Source organism: Pseudorasbora parva, chromosome 9, assembly GCF_024679245.1.
Source record: "Pseudorasbora parva isolate DD20220531a chromosome 9, ASM2467924v1, whole genome shotgun sequence".
Taxonomy (NCBI): domain Eukaryota; kingdom Metazoa; phylum Chordata; class Actinopteri; order Cypriniformes; family Gobionidae; genus Pseudorasbora; species Pseudorasbora parva.
The window spans coordinates 1783556-1808926 of NC_090180.1; the positions used below are offsets into that span (position 1 = coordinate 1783556).

At 40.6% G+C, this 25371-nt stretch overlaps 1 protein-coding gene and 1 long non-coding RNA gene across 3 annotated transcripts in view; both read right to left on the reverse strand.

Annotated features, from left to right (window-relative positions):
• LOC137089908 (uncharacterized) overlaps window positions 1-11957 on the reverse strand; it is a 101223-nt gene extending 89266 nt beyond the window's left edge. For both annotated transcript variants that reach the window (XR_010907793.1, XR_010907792.1), the window contains exon 1: window positions 11733-11957. This is a non-coding gene — a long non-coding RNA (uncharacterized lncRNA). The remainder of the gene's footprint in view (window positions 1-11732) is intronic.
• Window positions 11958-13795: 1838 nt separating this feature from the next.
• Window positions 13796-25371, reverse strand: part of cop1 (COP1 E3 ubiquitin ligase) — a 38759-nt gene continuing 27183 nt past the window's right edge. Inside the window, exons 17-20 of the mRNA XM_067453474.1 lie at window positions 25079-25203; window positions 22551-22711; window positions 14949-14993; window positions 13796-14791 (exon numbers count right to left, since the gene is read on the reverse strand). Coding sequence (XP_067309575.1) covers window positions 14774-14791; window positions 14949-14993; window positions 22551-22711; window positions 25079-25203 — 349 coding nt within the window. The 3' untranslated portion in view covers window positions 13796-14773. The remainder of the gene's footprint in view (window positions 14792-14948; window positions 14994-22550; window positions 22712-25078; window positions 25204-25371) is intronic.

Consider the following 25371-nt stretch of genomic DNA (forward strand, 5'->3'; position numbering starts at 1 on the left):
CGAGCCACAACACAACAGAATCGAGCCACAGCACAACGGAATCGAGCCACAGCACAACGGAATCGAGCCACAGCACAACGGAATCGAGCCACAACACAACGGAATCGAGCCACAGCACAACGGAATCGAGCCACAGCGCAACGGAATCGAGCCACAGCACAACAGAATCGAGCCACAGCACAACGGAATCGAGCCACAGCGCAACGGAATCGAGCCACAGCACAACAGAATCGAGCCACAGCACAACAGAATCGAGCCACAGCACAACGGAATCGAGCCACAGCATAACGGAATCGAGCCACAACACAACAGAATCGAGCCACAGCACAACAGAATCGAGCCACAGCACAACAGAATCGAGCCACAGCGCAACGGAATCGAGCCACAGCACAACGGAATCGAGCCACAGCGCAACAGAATCGAGCCACAACGCAACAGAATCGGGGCCACAGCGCAACGGAATTGAGCCACAGCGCAACGGAATCGAGCCACAGCGCAACTGAATCGAGCCACAACGCAACGGAATCGAGCCACAGCGCAACGGAATCGAGCCACAGCGCAACGGAATCGAGCCACAGCGCAACGGAATCGAGCCACAACGCAACGGAATCGAGCCACAACACAACGGAATCGAGCCACAGCACAACAGAATCGAGCCACAGCGCAACGGAATCGAGCCACAGCGCAACGGAATCGAGCCACAGCGCAACGGAATCGAGCCACAGCGCAACGGAATCGAGCCACAGCGCAACGGAATCGAGCCACAGCGCAACGGAATCGAGCCACAACACAACGGAATCGAGCCACAACACAACGGAATCGAGCCACAACACAACAGAATCGAGCCACAGCACAACAGAATCGAGCCACAACACAACGGAATCGAGCCACAACACAATCGAGCCACAACACAACAGAATCGAGCCACAGCACAACAGAATCGAGCCACAACAGAATCGAGCCACAACACAACGGAGCCACAACACAACGGAATCGAGCCACAACACAACAGAATCGAGCCACAGCACAACAGAATCGAGCCACAACACAACGGAATCGAGCCACAACACAACGGAATCGAGCCACAACATAACGGAATCGAGCCACAACACAACGGAATCGAGCCACAACACAACGGAATCGAGCCACAACGCAACGGAATCGAGCCACAGCACAACGGAATCGAGCCACAGCACAACGGAATCGAGCCACAGCACAACGGAATCAAGCCACAGCGCAACGGAATCGAGCCACAGCGCAACGGAATCGAGCCACAGCACAACGGAATCAAGCCACAGCACAACGGAATCGAGCCACAGCACAACGGAATCAAGCCACAGCGCAACAGCATCGAGCCACAGCGCAACAGAATCGAGCCACACCACAACAGAATCGAGCCACAGCGTAACGGAATCGAGCCACAACGCAACGGAATCGAGCCACAGCGCAACGGAATCGAGCCACAGCGCAACGGAATCGAGCCACAACACAACAGAATCGAGCCACAGCACAACGGAATCGAGCCACAGCACAACGGAATCGAGCCACAGCACAACGGAATCGAGCCACAACACAACGGAATCGAGCCACAGCACAACGGAATCGAGCCACAGCGCAACGGAATTGAGCCACAGCGCAACAGAATCGAGCCACAACACAACGGAATCGAGCCACAACACAACAGAATCGAGCCACAGCGCAACAGAATCGAGCCACAACACAACGGAATCGAGCCACAGCGCAACGGAATCGAGCCACAACACAACGGAATCGAGCCACAGCGCAACAGAATCGAGCCACAACACAACGGAATCGAGCCACAGCGCAACGGAATCGAGCCACAACACAACAGAATCGAGCCACAGCGCAACAGAATCGAGCCACAACACAACGGAATCGAGCCACAGCGCGACAGAATCGAGCCACAGCGCAACAGAATCGAGCCACAACACAACGGAATCGAGCCACAACACAACAGAATCGAGCCACAGCGCAACAGAATCGAGCCACAACACAACGGAATCGAGCCACAACACAACAGAATCGAGCCACAGCGCAACAGAATCGAGCCACAGCGCAACAGAATCGAGCCACAACACAACAGACTCGAGCCACAACACAACAGAATCGAGCCACAGCGCAACAGAATCGAGCCACAGCGCAACAGAATCGAGCCACAACGCAACAGAATCGAGCCACAACTCAACAGAATCGAGCCACAACGCAACAGAATCGAGCCACAGCGCAACAGAATCGAGCCACAACACAACAGAATCGAGCCACAACACAACAGAATCGAGCCACAACGCAACAGAATCGAGCCACAGCGCAACAGAATCGAGCCACAGCGCAACAGAATCGAGCCACAGCACAACGGAATCGAGCCACAACACAACGGAATCGAGCCACAACACAACAGAATCGAGCCACAACACAACAGAATCGAGCCACAACGCAACAGAATCGAGCCACAGCGCAACAGAATCGAGCCACAGCGCAACAGAATCGAGCCACAACACAACAGAATCGAGCCACAACACAACGGAATCGAGCCACAGCACAACGGAATCGAGCCACAGCGCAACAGAATCGAGCCACAACACAACAGAATCGGGGCCACAGCGCAACGGAATTGAGCCACAGCGCAACAGAATCGAGCCACAGCGCAACTGAATCGAGCCACAACGCAACGGAATCGAGCCACAGCGCAACGGAATCGAGCCACAGCGCAACGGAATCGAGCCACAGCGCAACGGAATCGAGCCACAACACAACGGAATCGAGCCACAGCGCAACAGAATCGAGCCACAGCGCAACGGAATCGAGCCACAGCGCAACGGAATCGAGCCACAGCGCAACGGAATCGAGCCACAGCGCAACGGAATCGAGCCACAACACAACGGAATCGAGCCACAACACAACAGAATCGAGCCACAGCGCAACAGAATCGAGCCACAGCACAACGGAATTGAGCCACAGCGCAACAGAATCGAGCCACAACACAACGGAATCGAGCCACAACACAACAGAATCGAGCCACAGCGCAACAGAATCGAGCCACAACACAACGGAATCGAGCCACAGCGCAACGGAATCGAGCCACAACACAACAGAATCGAGCCACAGCGCAACAGAATCGAGCCACAACACAACGGAATCGAGCCACAGCGCAACGGAATCGAGCCACAACACAACGGAATCGAGCCACAGCGCAACAGAATCGAGCCACAACACAACGGAATCGAGCCACAGCGCAACAGAATCGAGCCACAACGCAACGGAATCGAGCCACAGCGCAACAGAATCGAGCCACAACACAACGGAATCGAGCCACAGCGCAACGGAATCGAGCCACAACACAACAGAATCGAGCCACAGCGCAACAGAATCGAGCCACAACACAACGGAATCGAGCCACAGCGCAACAGAATCGAGCCACAGCGCAACAGAATCGAGCCACAACACAACGGAATCGAGCCACAACACAACAGAATCGAGCCACAGCGCAACAGAATCGAGCCACAACACAACGGAATCGAGCCACAACACAACAGAATCGAGCCACAGCGCAACAGAATCGAGCCACAACACAACGGAATCGAGCCACAACACAACAGAATCGAGCCACAGCGCAACAAAATCGAGCCACAACACAACAGACTCGAGCCACAACACAACAGAATCGAGCCACAGCGCAACAGAATCGAGCCACAGCGCAACAGAATCGAGCCACAGCGCAACAGAATCGAGCCACAACGCAACAGAATCGAGCCACAACACAACAGAATCGAGCCACAACGCAACAGAATCGAGCTACAGCGCAACAGAATCGAGCCACAACACAACGGAATCGAGCCACAACACAACGGAATCGAGCCACAACACAACAGAATCGAGCCACAACACAACAGAATCGAGCCACAGCACAACAGAATCGAGCCACAGCGCAACAGAATCGAGCCACAGCGCAACAGAATCGAGCCACAACACAACAGAATCGAGCCACAACACAACAGAATCGAGCCACAGCGCAACAGAATCGAGCCACAACACAACAGAATCGAGCCACAACACAACAGAATCGAGCCACAACACAACAGAATCGAGCCACAGCGCAACAGAATCGAGCCACAACACAACAGAATCGAGCCACAGCGCAACAGAATCGAGCCACAGCGCAACAGAATCGAGCCACAACACAACAGAATCGAGCCACAACACAACAGAATCGAGCCACAGCGCAACAGAATTGAGCCACAACACAACAGAATCGAGCCACAACACAACAGAATCGAGCCACAACACAACAGAATCGAGCCACAGCGCAACAGAATCGAGCCACAACACAACAGAATCGAGCCACAGCGCAACAGAATCGAGCCACAGCGCAACAGAATCGAGCCACAACACAACGGAATCGAGCCACAGCACAACAGAATCGAGCCACAACACAACGGAATCGAACCACAACGGAATTGAGCAAATGATTTTATTTGGTGCTTTTTGAGCAATTTGCATCTGACGGCCAATTTGAAAAATCTGAACTCTGGCATCTTGAGTACCTCAAACGTGCATCTATATAGCTTTAAACGCTAGCTTTATATGTGCATCCAGTTCAAAATGATCTTGATGATATTTGGCACTCTATTTGCGTTCGGTCTGAACACAGCATTATGCTCACCATGACTGCAAATGTTTGATAAAAAATACAGAAACAGTAATATTGTGATTTTCTATTATAATACATTTTAAAATGTGATGTCCTGTGATGGAAAAGCTGAATGTTTAACAACCATTACTCTTCACGGTCACATGTTCTTTCAGAAATCATTCTAATATGCTGATTTAGTGCTCAAAAAACATTTATTTTTATCAATGGAGAAAACAGTTGATGCTCAAATTTCTGCAGAAACAGTTTTTTTCAGGATTCTTTAATGGACAGAAAGTTCAAAAGAACAGCAGTTATTTGAATTTACCAATATTTTATAATCATTTTTGACAATTTTGATAAAAAAATCTTGCAGAGCCCAAAGTTTTGAACAGTGCAAAAAGTAGTGAGAATTCAGCAACTGCATTTGACTATCTACCTTAAAACAGAGCATTGCCTTTGACTTTAACTTGTCTGATAACACCGTATATAGTTTTGTCAATGTTCTGCTTGTCAGAGATAAAGAAGTGAAGCATCTTATTATTGTCCGGATTCTTTGTATTCTTATTTCGATGCTCTCAGTCAGAATGTGGTGTCGTGGTAATGGAATGAGATTCAATCTTTCTTCCATTCAGACTGACGGGCATTTTTATGTTTGTAATTTATGAACTGTTGTACAGAGCTTCATGGAACACTGCTCCTAAATTAGACCATTGTTTAGCATTCATGACTACGGCTAGCATGAACCTTGAACGGTTTTAGTCTTGAGAGAGGAAGAAAGCTTCATGGAGATAAACTTTGAACGGCGAGGGTGAATTCCTGATTTATATGACCTGAAAGTTATATCATTAAAGTTTTTTAGTTTTTTAGATCACTTAAATAACAAAAGGTTTAGAGTTTGGTAACTTCTAATGTATTGACTAGCATTGAATAGGGACAAGGCTGAAACAGATTGAACTTTTCCTTTATTAATAATCTATATCTTGGAAAGGAACAAGCCAGACAGGTGTATGCACGGTCCATATCGATCGCCTGATAGAAATGCTGAGAACAGAAGTTAGTGTAGTTCAATGCCATCCAATAATGAGTGTTACAGTGCTGTACACTCATTGTAGAATGAAAGAGAACTAACTAGCACACCACGGAAATCTACCATCTATTTAATGACATGGCTTCATTTTGACAACATGGAAGTGCCTTATAATTCTTATTTGTATGGAATATTGCTACATAATGCTTTATATGGTGATTTATCTAATATGGTGCAAACCATTATTTATAAAAAATATATATAATTAATATGCCCTCATAATCTTGAATCAAAAAAGGCCAGCGCACCCATACCACAGCCCCTTTAGGAAAACTAAACATTAGACTGACCAAATCTGATGATGATCTGGTTAAATCTCAATGAGGAGTCAATTACAGAGTAAAACATGTCATTTCCTGTTGCCAGCAGGTGGCGCTATGACCATAACTGGATATCGGCGTGTAGATGTCTTCAGGCCAGGAGCCACAGTTACACTGCAGGTCTTGATGCACAATTTTGATCTGGTGACTATATCAGATTTTTTTGACGACCCACTTACACCATCTTTTAAAAGCAACGCGTATCCGATATTTGCATTTACACTAGGGCTGCACGATTAATCGAAATCGAACCGCAATCGCGATTTGGCTTGTGTGCGATTATGAAAGCTCAAAGGCTGCGATTTTAATTAAATAAATAAATGCCCAGTGTGTTAACTTAGCGAAGAGCTGCTCTGTGATAAACGCTGCTCCGTCTGAAAGTTGCTCATAACGTGCGTTTGAAAAAGCAACACGAGTCATACATCTTCACAAACTAGTAAAGCGTTCATAAACCTGTTCAACAAAAGACGTTTAATAACATGTTTTACCTCAGTTCATATCGTCAGTCGAGTGAGCTGATGTGGCTTCTCATCAGAGTGAGGCAGACGATGCGTTATTTTATAGTATTCTATGCCAATCAGCACTGCATTATAATACACTTTATTATTATGAAAATACCCTTGACGGCTTGAAGAACTCAAATACTCCATATTTTGCTGCAGTCGTGTTTATTGTCGTCATGTTTAATCAAAGCGTCTCTATCTTCTGTTTACACAGCGTTAGCTTCACATCATGGATTTCCTGAAAACTAACGTCAATTACTTCTCTGACGCAAATGTGGCGTTTTCCGCTCGAGGGCGCCCTCTGGCTTTCAGTATGAATTAAAAACGTTTGGCTAATCAATAAAAATAAAAAAATACTTATATATATATATATATATATATATATATATTACAATAACTTCTTAGGCTTAGACCTTTCTAATTTTTTTTAGTCATAGGCTGTCTGCATATTAATAGGTAACCCAGCATTTTTTTTTTTTTTTTGTAAAATAAGTTCTTTAAAATATTACAAAATAATAATAATAATTAGTATTAGTATTATATTGTTATATTTATTCTGACATACTCTTTTTTATTTGTAATTATAAAAATGTTATTGTAATGGTAATATTTCTTATTTTTACAAATATTTTTAGCAGTAATAATAATCATAATAATTATTATTAGTCACGTTAATATAAAAACACAGTTATATACACACGCTTTTCATTTGTAAAAAATAATAATAACAATAATCGCATTTTAAATCGCAATCGCAATTTTACCCAGAATAATCGCAATTATATATTTTCCCCAAATCGTGCAGCCCTAATTTACACTGTACAACGGAACGGCGACAGCCCAAGATGTTGACCCGGAAAAAGAAATTAAACGGCAGGATATGAAATGGATGCAGACTAGCCTGACGTGGTCTTAATCAGCTCTAGTCAGAATATGAGTCTGATGCTCCATTGGGCTGTGATTATGGGGCGTGTTTCAACCCAACCAGGAAAGACCTCAATTGGACAGACCAACAGCCAATCAGAGCAACGAAGCAACGCATAACGTTAGTTGTCAAATGTCAACAAAGCTCAACTGCACTGTGTTGCCATGTCCGCGGTTTTTTCCACGAGTTGTTTTCTAAGTCCGCGGGTTGAAGCGACTATTATTTAATATGTAGACACATGAGTGCGAATTTTAGCAGCAACCTTGCCAAAATAACACACATTTTACCCCCCAAACACCATTTTTTCCCCGGAGAACCCCCCGAGAAGCTAGTGTTTAGGGCTAGTAGTTGCCAGGTTTTGTTGTAAAAACTTGGCAACCCTGTCTGCACGCGCGCTGGAATAAACGATCTTTCCCGGTGTTGTAAAAAAATAAAATAATTGAATGATACACAGAGTACTTACCCAACATGATCATCGAACAGATACGAACAAGCTCTCCGTTTAGGATTCAAACAAATATAATCCAAGCCCCTTTGATGACGTGATGATTACGGTTCTGTTGATCATCTGTCCGAACGGTTTCTGTTCAGGGATAATTACTCCTCTATGGAGCGAGGCCAGACCGAACTGCACGAACTAAAGATTTTGTGGACGGGGCTGAGTTCGGCTGGCATCCAGGCTAGATGCGGACAAGATTATTATATTTAATGTTTCAAATCTTTAAAAGTCAGCAAAACATTGCCTTCGTCTTCCATTGCTCCATTAGTGTCATGTGACCTAAGTAGACATCATTTGCCGTCCCTTTTTCAATGACGTACGACTGTCATTTCCTGGGGAATATTTGACCTCTTACATGACAGACGCAAATGCACATATCCGAATCATATCGGATTTGTTACCACATATGAGTGAGGCCTGAATCCAATCTGATCTTTTCTTTCCTGCTTACACGTTCACCTGCATATCCGATCTGTGCCACAAGACAGGGAAAAATCAGAATTGGGTCACCATGAAATGTCAATGGGGCTTAATAATGATAAAAATAATAATAAAACACGTGAAGTTTGGGGTAGATCGGACATCAACAAATTCCTGTTTTATGGTGAAACATCAAACTTTGTCAGGCCGCCACAGACAAGCCCTTCAACAAAAACTCAAGATCTTCACCATTTAACATCAGCAAGGCCTTTTGATTAGACTAAATGTGATGTTGATCTGATTAAATCTCTACAACATCTGGAAAAGGCAGGAACTGCAAAAAAGAAAATTCAAAATATCTCACTTGCTGTTGGGTTTTGGGACTTTTTGCTGGTATTGGGCTGTTACATGTGTCTACCGAATTACATACTTATACGAGAAAAATAGCTTGTGCAATTTTGTAGGTGGTGCTATTGAGCCATTTTGCCACAACTAATTCTGAAATCCATATCAGATGTAAATGTTCGCCACTTTTGAAGTGTGTGCAATGTTTCATGTGTTTCCGAGCATGTTCAGGCCCTCAAAAATGTGATTTATTTTGGAGAAGACAGAGCAATTCAAATTCACACACCATCAGTGCTCTAATGATGTGTTTTCTGGTGCAAGAGCCGGACAAACTGATCACATAAGATCGCAGCAAAGCAAACCAAACCTTATTCAATCAGTTCCCAATCGATTAAAAAAGTCCCACCCTACATTTTTCTCTTGCTTGAGAAGCCATTTCCCTTCCATTTCACGACAAATTTAGTGAATAAAACTGTCCAGATCAACAAATTTCTCTATGTATCAGGAAGCTTCCTGTTCCTCTTTCTTTAGGTTCCTCAGTTGTTCACTAATATGAAGTGGTCCGACTGGAGAACTAAACCTCCACATTAAAGCAGGTTTGAGAGACTTCGGGTCCTCAGAGAGAGTCCACACTAAAGCAGTGAACTTGAAAGGGAACAACACAAGACTAAAAGTTAAGAGGGAGGGTTAAAAAGCACCTATGTACCAGTATTTTGACCAACACATGCACTTACTATATGACTGTGAGGCATTATGTACAGCAATATGTTTTTTGATCAGTACTGGTCTGGTCGCTGAGCTACAGGCAATGAACATACTGTAAATTGGAGAGAAAAAAAAACTGTACTCTAATCTGATCGATATCTTTCTAGACTTGACCTTTAAATGGCTGGTTAGACATTCAGTACCCTTACAAATGATTTACCCTGCTTTATTTTGTTGTGCTTTGTTCCTGGTAAAATCTATTTGCAAACTTCTTCTCCTGTTAGTGGGTGGGATATATTAGGCAGCAAGTGAACATTTTGTCCTCAAAGTTAATGTGTTAGAAGCAGGATTTGAGCGAGTTTGGCCAGATTGTGACGGCTAGACGACTGGGTCAGAGCATCTCCAAAACTGCAGCTCTTGTGGGCTGTTCCCGGTCTGCAGTGGTCAGTATCTATCAAAAGTGCTCCAAGGAAGGACCAGTGGAGAACCGGCCACAGGGTCATGGGCGGCCAAGGCTCATTGATGACCGTGGGGAGCGAAGGCTGGCCCGTGGGGTCCGATCAAACAGACGAGCTACTGGAGCTCAAACTGCTCCAGAAGTTAATGCTGGTTCTGATAGAAAGCTGTCAGAATACACAGAGCAGCTCAGTTTGTTGCGTATGGGGCGGCATAGCCGCTGACCAGTCAGGGTGACCTCTGACCCCTGACCCCGCCAAAAGCACCAACAGTGGCACGTGAGCATCAGAACTGGACCACGGAGCAATGGAAGAAGGAGGCCTGGTCTGAGGAATCACGTGTTCTTTTACATCACGTGGATGGCCGGGTGTGTGTGTGTGTGGCTTACCTGGGGAACACATGGCCCCAGGATGCACTATGGGAAGAAGGCGAGCCGGCGGAGGCAGTGTGATGCTTTGGCCAATGTTCTGCTGGGAAACCTTGGGTCCTCCATCCATGTGGATGTTCCTTTGACACGCTCCACCTACCTAAGCATTGCTGAGACCATGTTCAGCCTTTCATGGAAACGGTATTCTGGTGGCTGTGGCTCTTCCAGCAGGATAATGCTCCTGACACAAAGCACAAATGCTTCAGGAATGGTTTGAGGAGCACAACAACCAGTTTGAGGCGTCGACTCGGCCTCCAGATTCCCCAGATCTCAATCCAATCGAGCATCTGTGGGATGAGCTGAACAAACAAGTCCCATCCATGGAGGCCTCACCTCACAACTTACAAGACTTAAAGGATCTGCTGCTAACATCTTGGTGCCAGATACCACAGCACACCTTCAGGGGTCTAGCGGAGTCGATGCCTCATGGGTCAGGGGGACCAACACAATATTAGGTCATAATGTTATCCCTGATCTGTATATATATATATATATATATATATATGTTTTTGTTTTGTTTGTTTTTTATGGCTGAATGTACATACGACAGGGAACAACAAACAACAGAATTTGAATTTGAGAAGGAATGAACAAAAGAAAGAAAAACAAAGACAGACACACACACACACACACACACAAACAGAAGCATATTCATCATAATATAGACATAAAACATACTAAAATCATAACTATCTTGATAAATACAAAGTTTCAGACTTTCTATCATGTTTGAGGCATTTCAAGAATCTGAAATTATAATTTAAAATTGAGACTTTATAGCATTACTTTATAATCACAAAATGTGACATTGTGTCATTTTGACTTTAATAATCAAAAAGGAACTTAAAATGTCACAATGACATTATGTCTCACAATCTGACTTTATATCTCAAAATGAGTTTGAGTGTCAAATATTGACTTAATGGGAATATATTCATTCATTTGATCACTTTATTACTGCCAATGTGTGAAAAGCATTCGCCAAAAAAAAAACACACCAAAAAACAAAGAAGATTCCTAGGTTGTCTATGAACGCCTGATGACTGATTTTAGCATAACAAAAGCACAGCAAACTACAACAAAAGCTAAAATACACAAATAAATGTCCTGTATATAACAGTGGCATGAACAATGCTAATCTGGAAATGCTTCAAGATAGAGTCAAGCCAAGAAGGGATTAACTCAAAAACTAAAGTCTCATAGCCAGACTTCTTGTTTTAAGAATTGTTAGATGTTTGGACTAGAAACAAGACAAAAATACTGAGTATGTAGTATTTAGTAACTAGTAAGTAGCATGTTTTGCAGTGTAACTCAAACTACAGTCTCACATAGCCAGACATAGCCTAGTCTCAAATATATAAATTAAAATATCATAACAGCGTCATTTAACTTACCTCATCTGTCGACATGATGGCTTTCTGGACTGCTGTTTTCTCACCGCTGGCGCTGTCATGTTATTTGAGAAGACATGCACATGTTCATCTAAAGGCCGCTTCAGCAGCGAGGAGGCGTCTGGGTGTTTGTTAACAGAATTAACAGTAAATGTTGTCATTTCTAACGTCTTTTTGTACTTCTAAGCAAAGACAAAGCAAAGAACTAAGCCTTGTGAGTATGTTGGGCCTTGAATCTCTCTCTCGTGTGTGTATGTGTGTGCTGACGAAAACATGCAACAATGGCTGCAGTTCACTCAACGGCCACCGATGTCGCTAATAACCAAGTCTTAGCCATAGAGATTTTAAAGGGATAGTTCGCCCAAAAAAATGGGTAGAAATTGACCTATTGACAGCCTATCCTATATATATATATTTTTTTTTTTCAGTCTCAGACAAATACAATCAAAGTTATATTGATAAATGTCCTGGCTCTTCCCAGCTTTATAATGGCAGTGAACAGGGCTAATGAGTTTGAAGCTCAGAAAAGTGCATCCATCCATTATAAAGGTGCATCTATCCGTCATAAAAGTGCATCTATCGTCATAAAAGTTAATCTAGTCATCATAAAAGTGCATCTATACATCATAAAAGTTAATCTAGTCATCTATGGATGCACTTTTATGATGACGAGATTAACTTTTATAATGGATGGATGCACTTTTATGATGGATAGATGCACTTTTATGATGAAAAGATGCACTTTTATGATGAAAAGATGCACTTTTATGATGAAAAGATGCACTTTTATGATGAATAGATGCACTTTTATGATGAAAAGATGCACTTTTATGATGAATAGATGCACTTTTATGATGGATAGATGCACTTTTATGATGAACAGATGCACTTTTATGATGATAGATGCACTTTTATGATAGATAGATGCACTTTTATGATGATAGATGCACTTTTATGATGGATGGATGCACTTTTATGATGGATAGATGCACTTTTATGATGGATGGATGCACTTTTATGATGGATAGATGCACTTTTATGGACTAAACAGAAACCAGTCATTGACTGCCATTATAAAGCCTGGTAGAGTCAGAACATTTATTAATATAACTCTGATTGTATTTGTCTGAAAGAAGAATGTCATACACACCTAGGATGAGCTGAGGGAGAGTAAATCATGGGGTCATTTTCATTTTTGGGTGAACTATCCATTTAAGGCAGTATTTCTGTCAAATTAAATACCGTACTCAAATCAAGATTAAATTCAGGTTTAAATCAAACAAAAAACCAACAAGGATGGTAAAGTTGTATGTCATGACTGAGAGTTACATGAGCGCAAAAACTAAAAATTAGTTTTGACATTTTCTAAACACCTTTTAATATTTTGATGACTTTATCTAACAGGCTGAATGTTTTAAAATGAGACAAACTAGCTAAGACCGCAAAACATCACAGAATTTATAATATACTAAAACTTCCTGATAGTTGTGCTGTTGCTTTGCTACCAAAAAAACACTTCATTTGGTTAAACTAAGGATCTGGCTTTTCATAGTTGAATGAATTTAACAATCCTTAGAGGATGGAAAGTGATGTAACATGAAAAACTAATCAATTAAAACTACACACTCCCAAAAAGACATCTTGACTTTAAAACATTTCACTTTTGGGATGGTCTCAAGAAGGAACGCAGAGAATATTTTCAGTTTTTGTTTTTCAATGTTAGAAGAATAAACAGCGTCAATGTACGCCCAATTAATTGTGATATTGCGATGAAAGAAAACGAACTATTATGATTTTCTAGTATGAAGTATCTTTACATATGTTTGACTAATATTGAGACATGACAGGGATATAAAATGTATCGCATAGGCAAACCCATAAACGCAAACGCAGTTATCTTCTAATCATAGCCAGGAAACTACTGTACAATATAATACAGCGGCGAGAGTAAAATTACCCTGATGAAATTCTGTCTGAAAGTGTATGAAATACACACTCTAAATATTACAGTCTAATAATACATTCTGATGCAGAAATGCAAAGACAAACACAGTATATAACCAAAGGGAGAAAAAAAATCATTTATTCATTCAAATGAATGTTAAAATGAGTAAATAAACAGAATTACTGAGATGCAACAGAGGACTTACGAATAAAGCTTGAAACCTAAAGGCTATTATGGGTCCAATGTTCACACAATTTCTATAAATTATTAAAATAAATAACACTTGTACAAGAAGATGAAAGAGCAGCAATGTTATGGGTGATGTTAAATAATCCCAATGAAGTATACATAGTGTCATTAAGCCATGACGAGTTATAATTTAGTCCATGTTTGATCATTTGTGACCATGTGGGAAAATTAAAAAATAAAAAGACTTGAAAACAGAAGAATCTCATGCATGAGGAGTATAGGACTTCCTGGGACTTTACGATAATTTCATCATTTCAAACTGTGGTAAATACCAAATTAAGAGTATATAATGTATACCTAAAAACACCCTCGATATAGACATCACAAACCAACAGAAAAGCTAAAGAAGGACCTGTACTTTCATTTGGGGAGACCATCGGAATATGCCAAAGCTTTACTCGCATCTTACGGATAAACAGACACGGTTTATCAAAAGTAAATGAATCAAAAAAGCTAATTTATAAAACAAAAAGCATTTCATTGTGTTATGGTCTTGTGCTTTGGCCTTAAAATGTCTCGTAGCTCTACTTCTGGCTTGAATTACCTCTAGAAAAGGTTTAAAACGAGAATGTTTCGTCCCTCTCCACATTTAAAGACGTTCGGTTATCCAGCAATAACCTTTATTTAACAATTTATTCAAAAAGGCATCCGCGCTGGCCTCAACATTTCACATACAGCGACAGTATGACGATGCAGAATGATCGAGTCTTTTACAAATATAATGCTGATAAAAACCAGATCTGCTGGTTGCGTCCTTGAAAACGTTTGCTCCGCTTTCGCCTCCGTTCATCGACCCGCTAGTGAAGCAACAGGTCTTTAGTGGACTCCGATGAATGATTCAAGAGGACCTTCAGACCAGCTCGAGTACCTTCAGAAAAACACATGTAGGACACAGTTTATGCTTGGCATCAATTTAGTTTAGTTATTAAATATTTATTATATAAAGCGAATATGACTACAGATGCTCCTGCAGAGCTCTCGGCAGTAAATAGCCTTTATGTAGATTGTTTTGCAGTACAGCTCACCTTGATTGTTCCTTGACTGTTGGCTGCAATTAACACATTTGACTCCTGAGAATCAAAACAGAGAAAATGATTGACTGACAGAGTGGTGTAAACATGTTATAGTTTTGTGTGTGTGTGTGTGTGTGTGTGTGTGTGTGTGTGTGTGTGTGTGTGTGTGTGTGTGTGTGTGTGTGTGTGCGTGCGTGAGGGGTGTAACAACTCAATTTGACGGTAACTGTACATAAATATAAAACCGGCACATAATCTAATACGTACTAGGGCTGTTTCGAATGCCATTTTTTGAGCTTCGAAGCTTAGGTGGCAATCAATATCGAATATTCGAAGCTTCGGTGGGTGGGGCTAAATATATAATAATAGTGTCGGTTTGCATTTGTATCATCTTTCACGACTTCACGTTTCACTCTTCGGCATCGTAAATGTGTTGCAGCAGACCCAGTGGAGTGCATTTGGTGCAATATGATCAGGTGGCAACCATTCTTTAAATATTAATAAACATTTAATTAATAATCTTTTAAATAGAACAGTTTCCGGTACGCATTACACGGGCAGGTTTACGCTCCGAAAACGGACAGTGCACAAGTGATACAAGACACGGTGTAGTGTAGTCTGGCTCCATTATCTTCATTAATTTTCTGAAGCCTTCGCCTTCAACTACATTAACGGGCCTCATATCCATAGCGACAAACTCTACTATGGCATCTGTTATCTCTCTCGGTCTTTTCTCTGTTAACGGTTTTCGGATCTGCTGTGAAGGTTTGGGTTTTGTTGAGCATGTTGATGGCTGCGATGCCTGTGGATGTACCTATAAACAAATTATTCTTAGCCTGTGCTGCTGTATGTTTTTAAATAATGTCGTATTTGCAATTAGCCTATTTATCATTGCAAATTAAGCGCATAAAAGCAGGTTTTTTTTTTTTTTTTGGCGCATGCTACTTACTTGTGATTTTTCAAACTTGTGGTGCTGATGTGGTAGGCCAGTTTCAAATCGCATATTTGACACATTACCTTTGTCTTGTCATCCTCACTTAATTTAAAGATCTCCCAAACAGCGGAGGTCTTGGGCATTTTGTAACTATTCAGTATGAGATGAAATAAATCACTACGTTCGCCAACGGGTGGTTCAAGCATGATTGAGAATGAGTCCGCGACGGAAGTACGTGTAAAAAACAAAAAACGAATATTCGAATCTCAAAACTGAAAATCGAATGCCACCTCACCGAACGAATATTCGATTATTCTAGTACAGCCCTAATACGTACACTGCAGAAAATGCTCTTCTCACTCAGTCATTTTGTCTTGTTTCCAGTCTAAATATCGACAAATTCTTAAATCAAGATGCATTTACTATACAAGTAAAACGACAAGATATTTTTTTCTTGTTTTGTTGAAAGTTAAATCAAAATGTTTTTGCCTAAAACAGGCAAAATGATCTGCCAATGGGGTGAGAAAAATAACCTTTCGGACTGAAATCTTGTTTCCAAATAGAAATAAGATTATTTTTCTCACCCCATTGGCAGATCATTTCTCTTGTTTAAAGCAAAAACTCACTTCATTTAGATATTTTTTCTCCAGAAAACAAGAAAAAATATCTTAAATCGTTTAACTTATATAGTAAATGCATCTTGATTTAAGGATATTTAGATATTTGGACTAGAAACAAGAAAAATAAATAAATAAGAAGAGCATTTTTTGCAGTGCATTGCATTATTGTTGTAATAAAATGTTCATAATGTAATAATTCTCAAAATGTAATAAAATCTTGAGGTCCTACTGTAATAAGCTTTACAATGGGACATCTATTATATTATAAACTCTGCAAAAACATGTCATTCATTATTGTAATAGCTTTTAAGATATGAATATTAATTAACAGTATTTGTTTTTTAAATATAAAGCAAGTCTTAAACTACCTGTGAAATCAAATTTAAATAACAAATGTATTAAGCATTACCTTATTATTGTGATATATTGTTCATTACATAATAATTCTCAAAATGTAAGAAAATCTTGAGCTCCTTCTATAATAATAAGTTTTACAATGAGAAATGTATTATTTTAAATTCACCAAAAACATGTCATTTTCATTACTGTAATAGCTTTTAAAATATAAATATTCATTCATTTACAGTATTTAAAATAAATAAATAAAGCAAGTCTTAAACTACCTGCGAAATCAGATTTAAATAAAAAAGGTAATAAGTATTATATTAATCTTGTAATAAAATGTTCATAATGTAATAATTATCAAAATGTAATACAATCATGAGCTCATAATGTAATAATTTTTACATTATGGTGTGGTGATGATAGTGGTGCTATAAAGGTGTAAAAGTTATTTATCTTTCTTTTATATAATATATATATATATATATATATAAAAAGAAGTAAATTCACAAAGCCCTACACTTTTAGCAGGGGTGTGTCGTGATGTATTTTTTATCTCACACACTCACTAATAGTAGTAGTTTAAAGGTGTAAAAGTTATTTATCCTTTTGTTTTACAAGTTAATCATCTTTCTTTAAAAAACAAAAAAAACAAGATTGTGCAAATTCTTGTGTTAATGAAATTATGAACTCAAGATTATTAAGAAAATTATTAGGTAACACTTTACAATAATGATCATTAGTTAACAAGAACTACTAATGAACTGCACTTATAAACTATTGATTAATCTTTGCTGATGTTAATTTCAACATTTACAAATGCATTATTAAAAACATTAGTTAAAGGGTCATGAAACCCCAAAACAGATATGTATAGGCTGCACATCATTGAAAACACTAAGGGTACTCATTAATGGTATTCATATGTGAAAATAGTTATTTTTGCATTTTTCAGAGCGATTTCTGTCTTCCGGTTTGAAAAGTTTAGTCGGAGCAACGTCACAAATGCTGACGTCGGCGCGGCCTTTTCGGCCCAAGTATGGGCTGCTGGGCACATGCTGACGTCGACCGCTCCGACCGATTCTCGATATATATTCATGACATAAAGCTCATTCAGTCCAATCCCTGCGCTGTAGTATGCATACAAGATAATTTAGTTAATATGCATGAGACAGTCACTTCTGTCAGGCTCGTCTTCCATCATTATTGTAGAGATATGGTGGGGAAGTTTTGGAAGCAGCGTGCGGAAAAGTCATGGAGGAAAGCTAGGCGTTGTGCTGATACGAAATAACGTAAAGGGCGCCGAGCGAGCTGTAACCAGCGCCGTCTGTGGAAGCCTTTGCTACAAAGGCTCGGTAAAGTAAAATTCACCTGAGGAATCGCACGCCGAACCTCCAAGCGTTGACTATCTATGTCAGGAGTGCAAAATAACCAATCTGTAATCTGTAGGCTAATGAACAAAAGCCACATCCTCTCCGTTTTATTTGTGGTCACAGCCATGCACTAAACCGCATGTGTTCGGGCTCTTAGTGAAACAGTGTGCATATTTGGACAAATATAGATTTAGCTGCCGAGTGATAGACAGCGCGGATCGTCACGGCACCCCAGCGCGCGTCGCTCTGCTTCAGATGCGCGGTCGAGACTAGCCTCAAACCCCTTCGCTTTTACCCCAATCTAGAATTACACATCTCTATCGCATCGCATGTTGGGTGGTTCACGTTCTCTTATCACGTCGGCGCGTTGTTCATCTTGCCAAACAGCGTGCATATTTGTACAAATATAGTTTTATCACGTTTGCAAAATATTTCGTCATGCAGAATAACATTTATTTTCATTTCTCACTGAATTATGCTGGTTTGAACTTTGAAGAGCTGAATGATTTGCGATCTCTGCTGCACGCCACTCATAGCTCTCTCATTCGCTGTACTCATCCCTCATTTAATCTCTCTGTGGTAAACTATGCCAACGTGAACCAAGAACATGTCTCAGAACCGCTGTAACTGCTGCTGTTGGTATCGCTAATCTTAATGCACCTATATGACACTCCCCTATTTATGCAAACATTCCCTCTTTCCACACAATACCATCCCACCTTTTCACAGTCGACCACTCCCCTTTTAACAAGCTTTTTCAAATCGAAGGTGTGAAAAAACACCGCTGCAGCAGGGGGGTTTCAGGACCCTTTAATGCACTGTGAACGAACATCAACAAACCACGAACAGCTGGATTTTTATGAACTAACGCATTAACTAATGTTCACTAATACAACCTTATTGTAAAGTGTTACGAATTATTATGAGCTGCTATAAGGTGGTCTGACAGAACGCATTTAGGACGTTTGGCATAAACCGCCCTGGTCATGTCTTAGTGTTTCATTATCGTTATACGTCCACAAAAAGGCCTTGACATTTTACTTCTACATAATTTATGTGTGGTTGAGAAAGGCAATTAATTAAGACCAAGACACTAAGCAGAAATTCAGTCTGGTCAGCACATTGGTTTCGCACACAATTATTACTGCTTTTTTTCTCTGTGAAAATGTCAAGTATAAAAGATGTGTAATACACAAGGGAAGCAGACGTAATGTTTACATTTCAGCTGATAAATCAGGCAAAACATGAATCCACGTTCTGCTTTTTCTAACATTTGTCTGAGCTAGTTAGGCTTAATACAAACGGCGTGCATGTTACTTCTTTGGGGAACCACAATTACTGTACACTTTTAATTCTAATGCCATAGTGCTATTCAAATAAGACAATAGGTTAAAATAGAAATTGCAGTTTTATGTCTATTGCGGGCAGACCAAATAAACTGGGGATGTGTCAGTGAATGTACTGACACAAGTTTAAAATTAAGTACTACGATAGCTAAAATTAAAACGAAGATAAAGCTAAATAGAAATACTTAATTAAAAGAAAAAACTAATTATGGTCCCACTTTATATTAGGTGGCCTTAACTATGTACTTACATCAATAAAATAAGTACAATTATAGAATCAGTCATATGCATGCTAATAAGCAACTAGTTAATAGCGATAATTGAACCTTAAAATAAAGTGTTACCATTTAAATGTGAGCAAATAGTAGGTAAGGTCACCTAATATAACGTGGGTCCTTAATTATAATTACAAAAGCACAAAAAAATCTTTTTTTGGATTCAACTGATTCGTTCAAATGGCTGATTCATTCAGGAACTAAGCATTTGACTCTCCTAATCTATTTTAGTTACTGAATCGTTGATTCAACTGATTAATTAAAATGGCTGAATCATTAAGGTACAAAGCATTTGCCTCAAACTATTTTAGTCATTGAATAATTAATTCAACTGATTCGTTAAAAAAGCTGATTCATTCAGGAATGAAGCATTCAACTGTCTTAATCTTAGTCATTGAATCATTGATTCAACTGATTCATTCAAACGGCTGATTCATTCAGGAATAAAGCATTTGACTCTCCTAATCCATCTTAGTCATTGAATAATTAATTTCAACTGATTCGTTAAAAAAGCTGATTCATTCAGGAATGAAGCATTCAACTGTCTTAATCTTAGTCCTTGAATCATTGATTCAACTGATTAATTCAGACGGCTGATTCATTCAGGAACAAAGCATTTGACTCTATTAATCTATTTTAGTCATTGAATCATTGATTCAACCAAACAACTGATTCATTCAGGAATAAAGCATTTGACTCTCCTAATCCATCTTAGTCACTGAATAATTAATTCAACTGATTCATTCAAAATTCATTCAGCAAATGAAACCCCGCCATGTGTTGCTTAGAGATGCAATTACAGCTGTGGCTTTGTTTTGAACTATTTTCGTTGGCAAAAAAAGAGCAAAAACAGACAATATGGAGTCTAAAGTGTATGAATGAACTTTTATAAAATCAATATCACAAAATGAAAAGCTGCCCTCTTTGTGTGGTACTTATTAGCCATATTAAATTATATAAATATAGACTAACACGCAGTGAAAGTGTGCACACTAGTCTAATCTATGAGACTACATCACAGTGTATGCGTGCACTGAGTGGGGTTGTGTGTGCGTGTTTGCTTTTGTCAAAATATCAGGACACAAATGTTTATAATGACACAGGTATTACAAGGAGAGTGAAATATGAGGACATTACCCAAAGGCTTATAAATCATACAGAATGCGGTTTTTGTTTTTTAAGAAAGTAAAAATGCAAAATGTTTCCTGTGATGGGAAGGTTTAGGGGCTGTGTGTGTGTGTGTGTGTGTGTGTGTGTGTGTGTGATGTGTAGATTTAGGGGCAGTGTGTGTGTGTGTGTGTGTGCGTGTGTGTGTGTGATGGGTAGGTTTAGGGGCAGTGGCTGTGTGTGTGTGTGTGTGTGTGTGTGATGGGTAGGTTTAGGGGCAGGGGCTGTGTGTGTGTGTGTGTGTGTGTGATGGGTAGGTTTAAGGGCGGGGGCTGTGTGTGTGTGTGTGTATGTCATGGGTAGGTTTAGGGGCGGGGGCTGTGTGTGTGTGTGTGTGTGTGTGTGATGGGTAGATTTAGGGGCAGTGTGTGTGTGTGTGTGTGCGTGTGTGTGTGTGTGTGTGATGGGTAGGTTTAGGGGCAGGGGCTGTGTGTGTGTGTGTGTGTGTGTGTGTGTGTGTGATGGGTAGGTTTAGGGGCGGGGGCTGTGTGTGTGTGTGTGTGTGTGTGTGATGGGTAGGTTTAGGGGCAGGGGCTGTGTGTGTGTGTGTGTGTGTGTGATGGGTAGGTTTAAGGGCGGGGGCTGTGTGTGTGTGTATGTCATGGGTAGGTTTAGGGGCGGGGGCTGTGTGTGTGTGTGTGTGTGTATGTGATGGGTAGGTTTAGGGGCGGGGGCTGTGTGTGTGTGTATGTGATGGGTAGGTTTAGGGGCGGGGGCTGTGTGTGTGTGTGTGATGGGTAGGTTTAGGGGCGGGGGCTGTGTGTGTGTGTGTGTGTGTGTGTGTGATGGGTAGGTTTAGGGGCAGTGTGTGTGTGTGTGTGATGGGTAGGTTTAGGGGCAGTGTGTGTGTGTATGTCATGGGTAGGTTTAGGGGCGGGGGCTGTGTGTGTGTATGTGATGGGTAGGTTTAGGGGCGGGGCTGTGTGTGTGTGTGTGTGTGTGTGATGGGTAGGTTTAGGGGCAGTGTGTGTGTGTGTGTGTGTGTGTGTGTGATGGGTAGGTTTAGGGGCGGGGCTGTGTGTGTGTGTGTATGTGATGGGTAGGTTTAGGGGCGGGGGCTGTGTGTGTGTGTGTGTGTGTGTGTGTGTGTGTGTGAGCCTGTTTATGTGGTTTATGAGGACACAAATTTGTATAACTACATGGGTATTACACTGGTATTACACTATAAATGTGGTTTATGAGGACATATCAAATGTCCTCATAATTCAAATAGCTTTAAAAACATACTAAATGATGTTTTTTTGAGAAAGTAAAAACGCAGAATGTTTCCTGTGATGGGTAGGTTTAGGGGCAGGGGCAGTGTAAGGGGATAGAAAATACGGTTTGTATTTTACGCCTATGGAGAGTCCCTGTAAACCACATAGACCAACATGTGTGTGTGTGTGTGTGTGTGTGTGTGTGTGTGTGTGTGTGTGTGTGTGTGTGTGTGTGTGTGTTATACTCCATAATGTCAGCACACCCCATGTGCCCTGTGACCCGACCAGGCCATGTCCCGCTGTAGGCTCTAGAAGAGAGATTTATCATGTCCTAATGTGAGTGAGATAAGGCGACCCATACCCCGTCAGGTAGAGCTCGCCAGCAAACCGCACTGACAAACTCATTGGTGTCGTCCTCCTTCTTGTCCTTGTCCAGGACACTCTTCACAGTGTCAAACTTAAAAGTCAGCAGCGTCTTGGACAGCCCCTTGTAGTACAAGTACAGCGAGTTGTTTTCACTTCCTGTGGGGTATGAAGCGATGGCATCATTGAGGGTTTTAACACCACATAGACATTTATTACGGTGTACTCAAACTGTTATTGTGTCAAAAGTAGGAGTGTAACGACACACAGCAAAAAATACTTCTCATTTAGTATTTTGATCTTTGTCTCGACTTCATCTTGTTTCCAGTCCAAATATCTTAAAAATACTTAAAAATCAAGACAAATAAACTAAACTAAAACTAGTAAAACAATATAGTCATTGTTTTCAGGGGGAAATTATCTGCCAATGGGGTAAGAACGAATCTAGATTCTGTTTGAAATCTTATTTCTATGATTATTTATACCCCATTGCAAGAAAATGCTGTTTAAGCAAAAACTTTCATTTAGATTGCTTATATCTCATATCATTTTACTTGTTTATATATGTGCGTATTATCCCATACACACGACAGAATCACTCGCTTCATTCAAAAGCCCTTATTATCATCATAAAAATGATGATAATATTAAGTCCTCCTCTACTTTTTTCTCTTTTCCCTCTCTTTTCAGTTTTTTGCTACTCTTGAGTAATATCCAAATCTTTGTATTTGGGGCACTTTTTGCCTTACTGTGCCTCTTCATGACAGATCGCTTTGGATAAAAGAGTCTGCTAAAAGCATAAATGTAAATGATATTTGTCTTGAATTTCTAAGCTATTTATACGGGAAACAAGACAAAAATACTACACTGCAAAAAATGCGTTTCTTACTTAGTATTTTAGTCTGGTTTCCAGTCCAAATATCTAAAATAAAATTCATTAAAATAGAATATATTGTTTCTTGTTTGAATTGAGAATATTTAGCTTACCCCATTGGAAAATTATTTAGCTTATTTTCAGAAAAAACTCAATTCATTTTTAGTTATTTTTTTTCTCAAAACAAGACCATAACAATAATAAGTAAGGGCTAATGTCCACCCAGCCAGTCGTTATCTCAGAATAAACCCCTCCAGAGTGATCAGGACCCCGAGGCGAAGCGGAGCGTCACTCTGAAGGGGTTTATTCTGAGATAACAACCGGCTGGGTGGACATTATCCCGCTTATTACACGGCTACTAGTCGCAAATAAATAATTATTAGACACAAAATATTGTCTTGAGATTAAATATTTTATTAGCTCTTACGCAAAGCTTCCGCGAAGAAGAACAGTTCCAGACTGCTTTAAGCCTTTATCTATTGCTGCTAAATGTTGAAGATGATGCTGAAAGGGTTAGTTCACCCAAAAATGAACCCAAGCCTCTGATTTACTCACCCTCAAGTCATTATAGGTGTTTATGACATTCTTCTGTCAGACAAATACAATCAGAGTTATATTTAAAAAGTCCAGGCTAACGTTAATCCCAGCAGTAGCTGTAGTTGTGTTTGAAGTAGGGATGCACCGAATCCAGGATTCGGGTTCGGATTCGGCCGAATATTGGGCTTTTTGACTGGGTTCGGTTTCTGCCGAACCTTAGAATTTTTTTCCACCGAACCTGCTTGCACTACGCGATACTGGCCGAACATGATGCCGTGGTTGATTATGGGAACGTGTTTACTAGGTGGACCGTTCGAATGCAGTCGGCTGTGAGAGAGTGAAAATGGAACTTGTGAACAGAAAATGTGTTGTTTGGCAGTACTTTCAGTCACAAGAAGGCAATTCATGTCGAGCTTTATTTTCAATTTGCAATGCCGATTTGTCTCGTGGTGGCAAGAACCCTAAACAATAGCCGCTGGATGTCCGGTTCGCGAACGAATCGTTCTTTTTAACCGGATCTTTTTAGTGATCCGGTCGAACCAGTTCACCAAATTGGACTGAATCGTTCGCGTCTCAAATCAGCGCCGATCCCACAAGTTACTATAGTTACTCACTTTCCGACATGAGTGACAGTCCCTCAGACTAGAAATAAACTAATATCTTGAAGTATATGTTGTAACTCCAACAGTTGACTGAACTGAGACATGTTTTGCTGTGAGAATAATAAATATCTAGTAAATGCTTCTTAAAAACGTTTAAAAAAAATACAATGCCTTTATTACATTTTTTGGATCTTTTAAGTTTTACAATAATGGACTTTAAACGAAAGGAACAGAAATCTCTCAGGATTCATAAAGCATATCTTCATTTGTTTGAAAGTTAAACAAAATGACTTGAGAGTGAGCACATGATGACGGAGTTCACATTTTTGAGTGAATTATACTTTATCAATACAGTAAGTTGAGCTTTAGATAAAATAAATCTATATCGAGAATCATATCATTTAGATCGACGACGCATATCGTCGCATTTTTATATCACAATATATCGATTAATGATGTATCGTTACACCCCTAGCCAAAAGTAAACCTTATTTTCCTTTATAGGCCACTCACCACATGCTACATAGTCTCCATTTGATGCCAGACCCACAAAGTTTTTCTCGTTGATGTGGCCTTTGAAGGAGCGCAAACAATGAGGCTTGTTCACGTTCCAGAGTTTCAGCTGGCTGTCCGTCGAGCTGTGGATGACACAATTTACCTTCAATTTTAGATTTTTAACTCAAAAGTGCTTTGCAGTTAGTGGTGCAACAGTTCAGATATCATGGTACAGTTGGATCATGGATCTACGCTGCAAAAAAATGCTCTTCTTACTTAGTATCTTTGTCTTGTTTCTAGTCCAAACATCC